The sequence below is a fragment of the Scaptodrosophila lebanonensis genome, unplaced genomic scaffold (genome assembly GCF_003285725.1).
Source record: "Scaptodrosophila lebanonensis strain 11010-0011.00,11010-0021.00 unplaced genomic scaffold, SlebRS2 tig00000089-arrow-pilon, whole genome shotgun sequence".
In the NCBI taxonomy this organism is placed as follows: Eukaryota; Metazoa; Arthropoda; class Insecta; order Diptera; family Drosophilidae; genus Scaptodrosophila; species Scaptodrosophila lebanonensis.
This window is the reverse complement of record NW_022060565.1, coordinates 1,916,851-1,927,234: the sequence shown is the minus strand read 5'-3', so window position 1 is coordinate 1,927,234 and position 10,384 is coordinate 1,916,851. Positions and strand designations below refer to the sequence as shown.

The window sequence follows — 10,384 nt, the reverse complement described above, 5'->3', positions numbered from 1 at the left end:
ATGACGATCAACATGTGGGTCAATCAAAATTAGTGATCACCGAAAATTCCACCGAAACTGTGCGTGAATTCATCAAAAATCAGCCGAAATCATCATTGAAATTGATGGAAATGGAATTGAACATCTCCAAAACATCGATTTTGGACCGAACCGTATTTTGACCGAACATTTGGGCTTACGAAAGGGGTGTGCACGGTTGTTTCGCACAAATTGACTGACGACCAAATATTGCTCATAATCCAACATTCGAAGGACATCATTAAAGAGGTCAAAAAGGACAAAAACTTCCTTTACAATATTGTGACTGGTGACGAAACGTGGTGTTTCCAATATGATCTCGAAACGGAACGCCAGAGTGCTGAATGGAAGGCATCGGACGAGCCGAAACCCAAAAAATCGCCCATGGAGAAGTCTAAAGTGAAGACAATGCTGATTTGTTTTTATGATTCCAAGGGTATTGTCCACAAAGAATTTGTTCCACCCGGCCAAAACGTTAATGCGGTATTCTACCTTGGAGTTTTGAAGCGTATGGTGCGCGGTATTCGACGTGTTCGTCCCGAATATCGCGAAGATGAAAGTTGGCGTTTGTTGCACGATAATGCGCCGTCTCATCGATCGACGCTTGTGACCGATTATTTGACCAAAAATCACATTTTAACCATTAACCACTCGCCGTATTCACCTGATATTGCACCATGCGACTTCTACCTTTTCGGAAAAATGCATTTGCCCATGAAAGGAAAGCGTTATGCAGACGTAGAGAACATTCAAAAGGCTTGCACTGGCATACTGGCGGCCATACCGGCCAACGAGATAAAACACTCGTTCGACATGCTTTTGGATCGTGCAAAAAGCTGTATTGAAGCAGAAGGAGACTATTTTGAATAAAATAAATTGATTTTGCCAAAAAAAAAACCATTTGTTCTGTTTTTTTTTTTTTTAAGTCCTGTTTACTTTGGAACACACCTTGTATGTACACGCACACATTCAAAGAGCATAAGCGGCACAGATCGACCGTCACTGTCGACTGCCTCTCTTCAAATGAAATGAATTCGCTCACAGAGAGCACGAACAGCTATGGGAGCTGTCGCTCACAATTGTGATGGGACGTTTTCGTTCAATGAAATGAAGCATCTATATGTTGTATGGTTAGTGCTTCCAGTTTAAGCTTATGTATTTGTATTTTTCTATAAGTTTAATTTAAATTATTGTAAATAATAACAGTATAATAAAAGTTTTACATTTATAAAGAGGAAACGCTAATCTAATATATAAAATACACATTTCAATAAAAACATCAAAAAAATTAAAATACAAAAATACCTCCTCCGGCAGGCCAGACAAAGAAATGTGCCCGCCCAACAACACATGCAAAGTGTTCGATGTTTAGAGAATTAGCGATGGATTGGCGATGCATCGTAAGCAAAAAAAAAACATAGCAAAACATCGATTCATCGTGCTAAAATTATCGTCGATGCTCGATACATCGATGTTTTTTACATCCCTAGCTTGAGATCAGTTGGCAGGGTCAAGTCGATTGCAATGTTGTATACATTTATCGATGTCAAAGGGCGTGCATGATGTTTTTTTACATCCATAGTCTGAGACTAGTTGGCAGGGTCAAGTCGACTGCAATGTTGTATACATTTATCGATGTGAAAGGGCGTTCATATTTGAATTTGTTTAGCCACAGCGGCAGTCCCCAGTGGCAGCCCTCGCACAGTTAAAACACATCATTGGCAATTATTTTCGATTCATTATTATTCTGTATTTAAATTCATAAAATTGAATATTAAGTTTTTAAAATATAGAGATGTATAAGTAAAAAATGTGTTCCACATAGCATTTTTCTTACATAATTTTAAAGTTGGTTTGCCTTCCCTTCGTTTTGTTCTGTCATCATTTATTTGTATTTATATTTGTATTTTTATAGTAGAAATGTAGCTAAGTTTGGTTTGCTTGACTATCCTTTGCATTGCCGTTATTACAATAATTATAGTGTAATGGTATTTTGGTTCAGAAATGTGATTGTTAGTGAGTTAATTTATATTTGCATAATATAGTCAACGTTAGCAAAGGTTCTCTTAGCAATATTTTTATTTTTCTTTTATGTACGCACAAAGGCTATCCTTTTGAAACAAAAAGCCTAAACAAATATAGCAACAACAAAAGTTATATGTAAACAAATGTCTTGGATAGTTTTGTCAACTATAATCAATTGGTTTTACTTAAATTTTCAATTTAAATTGAATATATATGTATGTATATATATATATATATATTGCAATAGATTTCACACAGTCGACTTTCCATTAGAACTTCTGTGATTTGTTTTGCTCTCTCTCTCCCTCTCTCTCTGTCTCTCTCTACTGCCATCATCTCTTTAAGTTATTCATTATTAATTATCTAATATATATGTCATATACTCGTATGTGTTGTATGTAGTTTTACTTCATTGGTATTCAATTGTGTATATGTAGGTATATGCCGCTTTTTGGGGATATCTTAAATAAAATATTTTATGTTGATTTGTTTATGAGTTCTGCTACCTTAGCCTGCCTCTCATTTTCCTAATTGCTATGCCACATGAATAGTTCATCGGCATTACAACTTCAAAAATGTTAAAATGCTTAACGGTATTATATATAAAATCAGCACATTCTGTTGCTGATTTTGTTATTTTTTTCTTTGGTTTATATAGTAAGAATATGCATGTATGTATATGGTGTGTGTCTGTGTATATATGTATATATAATTTTTTTATCTTTAGAATTGCTTTAAGAGGCGAAATGTCTTACATATGTTTATATATGTATGTACTCCAAATATATACATACATACAGACTATGCATATACTCGTATGTATGTACTTGTATGTAGCAATGCATGCTTGTTACTTCATTATTTTTGATTCCGTTTAGTTCTTTATGGTTGCTCCATATACTCGTATAGGGGTATGGTCTTTATACTTATCAAAATCTAAATGTTTGTGTGTATGTATGTATATAAGTTTGTATGTATATTCCATATAATGTCATGAACTTATTCATGTAGTTAAAGCGGTGGACAAAATATGACGTCGTTTGTTATATGTATGTATAGAGCGCAAACAGACGTTAGACTTGTAATACACATAAATATATTATGTAGAGAAGCACAAAGTGTTTAGTACTATTTATGTTTTCGTGGTTTCTTCATATTTGTAAAAGTATTTGTTACGGAACGCTTAAATTTCAAATTGATTTCCTTGCGATGACTAAACATGTTTCAACATGTTTGTCATTGCTCATGGGTCACAAAGTTGCTGTTGGTGTGTGTTGCCCTTTTACTACTACTTAGAACATTTGTTTAGCAACAAAATAAACTTTTGCTTAATAATTAAATTGTTGATTTCGTTTTATTTATTTTTTTTTTTTCAATATGATTAGCTAACTAAATTGGTTTTTTGTGATACCAGAACTTTAGGTTTCTTGGCTTATTTCTCAAACAGCTCTTTGGATATCCCTATATAATAAATACTCCATAATAATATAATCATAATAAAAAACAATTTTCACGCACACACATATTTTTTGGAATGCAAACAATCTGTGGGCCGGGAAGTCTTCGTACAACATTCTGGCCAAAATGTGAGATGTATTGTAATACATTTTCTTTCTTTCTTTTCTTCTTTATAAAAGCTAGTTCTTCACTAATACTAAGAGTTATTGTTTTATTTCATTTATGTATTCCCATATTAGTATAAGTACGATACGTGCGTAGTACACTAAAAACAAATTTCTTCTATATATTCATATTCTCAATTTATGGGAACTACCATTAGAAATGTTGAAGCAAAGTACAGCATTACGGAGCGGTGCACTAAATGTGTGTGTGTGTGTGTTTGTCTCTATGTGTGTTTGTTAACAAATTAGGTAACAAGATCCATGCGATGTTGCGACAAACGTGATATCTTCAAAGTGAACAAAAATATACATATATATAAATATATATATGTAAATATATATTTATAGTATTATTTAAGGTATTGTACTGTTATGTACACTATAAAGGCATTTAGCTTTTCTTTAACGATTGTGCTCAATCATTGATATACATAATAAAGTGAGAAATATGCTATTATGTGTATATAGTATATATGTGTACTATATATAGCTAAATATATATTTTGATTTGATATTTTAAAAATTTGACTAATTTGTAAACGCGTTTCGCATTGCATGTGAGTGGTGTGCTTCATAATGTTAGATCCAAAGGTAAAATTCTATGAAAATCACAAGTGTCCGATCGAATATATATACATATATATAAATTAACTTCGGTAATGGCTTGAGTGACTAGTTTGTATAAAGTAAAGTTATAAAGTAAAGTTATAAAGTAAAGTTATAAATAAATTCTATTAGAGGAGTTGATGCGCAAATTGTTTGCCTGTTTGACCGAAGCTTGTGCCTGACCAGTGGCAGCATCGTTTTAAAATTAAGTTGAATTCAAATTTCCTAGCAGATGACATACTGATGTTTTTAGGGGCTATTACTATCCGGTAGATTTGATTGATTCTTTCAGACACTTGTCAATTTCATGAATATTTAATTCTATATGCATAAAACAAAGTCGATTACTTATCTATAAGAAAAGCACTCATTCTGACATGGTGCTGAACAATTGAATGCTAATTGAAGCTTGCCTAAAGGTTTTCCTATTTGACTGAATCTTGCTCGTTTATGGAAGTTTAGTGTTATTGTTTGATTCTTAAGTCTAGTACACATCTCGGATGTACCACTAAATAAATGTATTAGACAGCAGACCATCAGAACTATTCCAAAATATGTGATGATGGTCCCGAATGTAGTTGGAGCTTTAAATGTACCATCTCTAATTATTATCCGAGAAGAACGAATTTGAAGGCACATTTTCAACATTATTCATTGCAACACTCTTTTAACAAATCGAAAACACTGCCATAAAACTCATTTTCTTCAGATAAATGACTCGCTGGTCTATTTATCGCGATCATTACATTAGGGACCGACCGTGGTGGTTCATCATATTGTTCTTTATGTTATTGTGGTCCTTAATAACCATTCATTTATAATTTACGCTGGTTTATTTCTTTCCTTTCAGTATTTTTGGCATTATATATATATAGTATTTGTTTTTGTTTAGTCTTAGCATTTTTTTTGTTTGTTTTTTTTTTTTTTTGTAGAACTGGAAAGGATGTGATGACATTAATGGGGATATTGTGTTTGTTTTTTTAAACTGAATACCAGTCTTTGAGTTAATATTATCTTTCTATTATTGCCAACATTCGGGAACTGAGAATATGATTTGAATTGTGAATTTTATGATTTGAAGGGATTATTAGACTATTGCATTATATTCCCTAGGCAGACTGAATTCCGAAATGGTTTATGGTGGTGTTTGCCTACATGAGAAGATTTTCTATTAAATTGCTTTCTTATATTTTCGTTTGAGCTGCGTACAGAGCTTGATTGGAAGGGGGAAGAACTGAACTAAACATTTCTTATCTATTGTTATTGCATATAGAAGAACACGATCCAACACTTAATATGCAATACTCGTTCCTCTTGCACCTAACTACACAAATAAACATTTGTATGTATGTACCTATTTATGTGTGTATGGGTGTGCGTGCCAGACAATTTTCTTATATTTGCGCGCTTTTCCTTTCATGCCTTTTGCCCTCAGAAGGTTCATTTTTTTTTTAATTTAATTTTTTTTTGTTATTAAGAACCGTGTTACAATTAATGCTGATGGTTTGGTTAGCTTATAGATAGATTTGAATTAGATACAAATAACTAAGTCTTTTTATACAAAAATAAAAAAAAATTGTATTCATAACTCCTTACACTTATCGTTCAATTTCGATTGCAACAAATTTTTTCCATCGAAAAATAACAGAGACTTTAATAGTTATGTGTTGTAATTTAATTGTTTTTCATTTAATTTGCTATTTAAATTTAAGGGGGTTGCGTGTGTGGGTGTGTGTGTGGAGGCTTAAATATAAAGCATTTGCTGTTCTGCTGTTATTTCTCTACAAGTATCAACATTTAAAAACATTCTTATTGAAAATGCAATGTTTGTTTATTCATTTTTGTTGTTTTTTGATTTTGTTTGCATATGATACGCAATCGGATTTGCTTGAATTCATCTTTGTAGATATATATATATGTTTGTATATATGTATGTAATAATGTAGCTTAACTGGTAAACCACTTGAGTGGGTTTTGTAAAGAAAACTAATTCGGCAAACTTATGAAACACAGTAAGTTACACGCATACTCGTATGCATTTGTGTATGCGTAAAACGTATTTAAGTAAAATTATGATAAAGCAACAATAACTGTTAATTAGGTAAACAATACACAGACATATCCGTAAGTATCTATATACACAAATGTATATTTATTATGCATAGATATACTCTCTTTTTCATATAAAATATGTATAAGGAACATTTATGGACTATTGCGGCACATATTGCAAATTATTTCAACTCAGTGTTGTTTTCTGGTAAAAAGATTGCACAGTTCGAAGGTTTGCCAGTGTTTTGGCCTTTCAGCCATCATCTATACATATATGTATGTATCCATGCATGTACATCTAGGCATAGAGCTTAAGACTAATTGGATTCTTTACAGTACATACAAAACGTTTGCCTCAACTTAAGGAATGAGTAACGACTACATCGATGATGATGATGATCATGATGATTATTTTGGGTGTGGAAAGTATAGTTTAGCAGGGCGCAACAGGATTATTGGGACTTGATATCGGGAAATGAAATTGGTGTGGGCGCACAAAAGTATGCTACAAATAATTGTAATATCCAACGTATACATGTGTGTAAGTGTTTATGCGTACTTGAGATATGTGAGAAAGAAAGTGGGAGGTGAGACAATCAAAATTTCGTTTGCTTGTTTGTTACTTTTTTGTTTATATATTTATAATTAGCTCTGCTGCTGGTTCTGCGCTGCTTAACGATTTTAAATGTTTCTTGTTTGTTGGTGTTTATGTTAACGCAATTTTCCTTTCGCTTTCCATGCATCATCGAGGCGTGTGGTTGCACATTTTTGGGCTCTTCTTTTAACAATTCTCAATTTTGTTTTTCAGTTAAAACGACAGTTTTGTTCAACTTTGTATATTATATGTATGTTCCTATATAGATTTATATGTACTCATGTATATGTGTGTTTGTATGTACGCAAGCCGCACACGCACTAGCCCACAACTACAACCACATCATTAACGAAGAGGAGGAGAAGAAGGACAACGATGACTCCGTTGACGACGTTGCAACCGCTGCCGTTGTCCGTCGTTAACCATTACAAAACAATGCCGCCGCCCTAGTACAGCAATTGATGGTACTTATCCATGCGCCGCTCCATTGTTGCCCTGACTATGATGCTGATGCTCGTCACTTGGCGTCGGCGGCTGATCGCGACGAGGGGGCATCCGCTCGTTGACCGCATCGAGGCCCTTGGCCTCCGCGAACGAGGTAATCTTGTGATTGGGGGAGAAGCCCTGCATGGCATTCTTCAACGATTGTTTGCCGCCGGAGAGGGCGCCCAGGGGGAGTGCGCCAGTCGGCGTTAAGCCCTTCAGCTGCAGCACCGATTCCGATTCTTCGCGCAGCACGGAGAACACGCGCGCCATTTTGCCGATGGCTCGTATCTTGTTGCGTATGACCTCCTTGCGCAGTGCCGCCTCGTCATCGGAGCAGGGCTCCTCGCTCTCCTCTGTCATCAGCTCGTCGTCGGAGCAGATGTTCAGCACGTTCACCAGCATCTCAGTGACCTTCTCGCCAACGAAGGGCAGCGACCAGGTGAACACGTCCATGAAGTTGGGAAGCCAGTAGGGGTGCGGCGAGCAGTTGAATTGCCTTATGTTCATCACGTTGTTCTCGTACTTGAGTACCGCCGCCTTGTTGTTGTACACATCTAGATAGTTAGGCGCCGAGAAAATTGTGATTAGCGAGGGGAAACCGGTGGTTTGGCTCTTGCGGTACATGCGGTAGCCGGCGTCCTGCGCCTCGTGCGCCCTTATGATCGAAAGCAGATTGTTGTTCTGCAGGAAGTCGCAGCACGCGGCGTAGCTGTAGAAGTACGAACAGCCGCGCACCGAGTTGTGCGTGTAGAAATCCGAGTTCTTCTCGTTGCCAAAGTCCTCCAGCGGATCCGACCACAATAGGTCGCACATGGGGCCAAAGGCGGGCGGCTCCTTGAAACGATCGAGCCGTCGTATATCCTCCAGTTCATGTATCTCCGGCGACAGACCGCCATGCACGCAGAGGAACTGCTGGTTCATGAGAGCCGCCAACGGTAGGCAGTCGAACGCATCCATGCATGCATCGTACACACGTTCCGAGTACTTGATCTTGCACTCCTGCTTGAACGTGAAGTACTCAGTGAGGTGCCGGCACTCGTGGTTGCCACGCAGCAGGAACAGCGTCTGCGGATAGGTGATCTTCAGCGACCACAGATACAAGACGCACTCGATGCTAAAGTAGCCTCGATCCACATAGTCGCCCAGGAAGAGATATTTTGTGGTCGCTGGTGATCCACCGACTTCAAATAGCTTCATGAGATCGTAGAACTGGCCATGAATGTCTCCACACACGGTTACAGGTGCCTCAATATCGATCATGGTCTTTTCCTGACGCAACAGGGCCGCCCCTTCTTGGATGATGCGCAAAGCAGGCGCCTCTTCGATACGACCCTCTAGCACAAAATGCTGCTTCAGTAGGTCGTGATTAGGCTTGCCGGTCCGTGCGTCAAAGACCTCTGCCAGCGTCAACTTGTGGCTGGGCGGAAAGGGAACGCTGTCAACGACACGTTCTTTGGTGTTGGTGGCCACGTGACCATGGCTATGACTTTTGTGCGCACTGTGCGTCGGACTATCGTGGGTAGCACTGGCAGCGGTATTGGAGCTATTATTGCTGCTGTTTGTGGTGGTATTGGCATTGTTGTTGTTGTTGCTGCTGTTGCCGCCTTGTGCGTCTGAGGCATCGCCACCGCCACCGCCACCACCACTGCCTGTGGTGGAATTGCTAATACCACCTGCGCCCCGTTGAGTGGCACTTGTTGCCACTTGGCTGACGCCTGATTGATTATTCGAAGACATGTTTAAAGATGCGCGCTATGATAATAGCTGCAGCTGGAGCTGTAGCTAAAGCTTTCGCTGGGAGTTGTACAAATTGCTACTTGGCCGCTGCTGGATCTAGAACTGGAACTAATGTGAGTGTTGCAGTTGCAGCTGGACCATGTGTGCGCCCTTCTTGGGCTAATTTCCTCCACTGGCACTTTTCACGACGCAGCACACACACACACAGTCACACACCTGCACATGAACGTGTCGGCCAACAACACACCACTTGTCACTGCTGCGGTTAATGCTGTGGACTGCGACTGGTGGCTAAGCGTTAAAAAGCCGCTTTATCGTTGAAAAGCTTTATGCGGTACGTCGTTGTCGCGTTTTTCCACTCAGTTTTTTGTTTTGGAGCACAACAACAAACAATTTCACTTCGTATCGGTATTTGTAAATTTGGTTTCGTCTTAGCTGCTGTTGGCCTGAGGACGTCGACGTCGTAATTTCTCTCTTGCTTCACGGTTTTTTTTCGCTCCTATTCAATGGAATTTTCACCTCCCTTCCTTTATTGATATTCTGGTGCGGCTGCTGCTGGGGCCGTTTCTATTGCCATTTAGTTGAACACTCGTACTTTCGCTGATTCACTTTTCTCCCTTGCACACGCACGCTTGTCCGTTTGCCTGCTTGCTTGCTGGCTCGCTCACACACACACTATGCTCTCTCAAACGTATGAGAATACGACGACGTCGTTCTCTTTGTATCACAAAAGGTTGCCACTACTGCTGCTCTTGCTCTCCACGATGGCACGCACCTAGAAAATCAAGTTTTTATTATTTACGTGCGCAATATTAACGAAAAGCGTAATTCGATTGCAATAATATGTACGTGTTTTGTTTTTAATCATTTCCGTTTTTAGGTAAGCCACATTTTTTGCACAATTCCGGCCAATTTTAGCACAGTTTCTCCGTTTCTTTATTGATATTCTGCTTCTGCTGCTGGGCCGTTGCTGCTTGCCGTTTTTATTGCCATAGAGCTGAATACTCGTTACCTGCGTTGGCTCGCTTCTCTCCTTCTCTTTCACACAAAGACGAAAATTGCTTAGCTTGCTTGCTTGCTGGCTCGCTTACGCAAACTGCTGCAGCGATTTATCGTAGTATGCTCTCTCAGCTAGGGATGAGCAGGAATTGCGCCTGTTACTTTGTCACAAGTATTAGAGCCTATCTAATTAAAGCTTTCCACCAAGTTACCACTACTTATTAAAACAGCGAAACGATAGGAT

The 10,384-nt window shown here is 38.3% G+C and overlaps 1 protein-coding gene across 1 annotated transcript; it reads right to left on the bottom strand.

The window, feature by feature from the left end:
• Positions 1 to 5,931: 5,931 nt before the first annotated feature.
• LOC115626719 (serine/threonine-protein phosphatase 2B catalytic subunit 2) lies at positions 5,932 to 10,143 on the bottom strand. Its single transcript, XM_030522163.1, has 2 exons — positions 9,991 to 10,143; positions 5,932 to 9,916 (listed from the first exon to the last, which is right to left on the bottom strand). Exon 2 carries the CDS (start codon positions 9,139 to 9,141, stop codon positions 7,387 to 7,389), a length of 1,755 nt encoding a protein of 584 aa, XP_030378023.1. The 5' UTR covers positions 9,142 to 9,916; positions 9,991 to 10,143; the 3' UTR covers positions 5,932 to 7,386.
• Between the last annotated feature and the right edge of the window lie 241 nt (positions 10,144 to 10,384).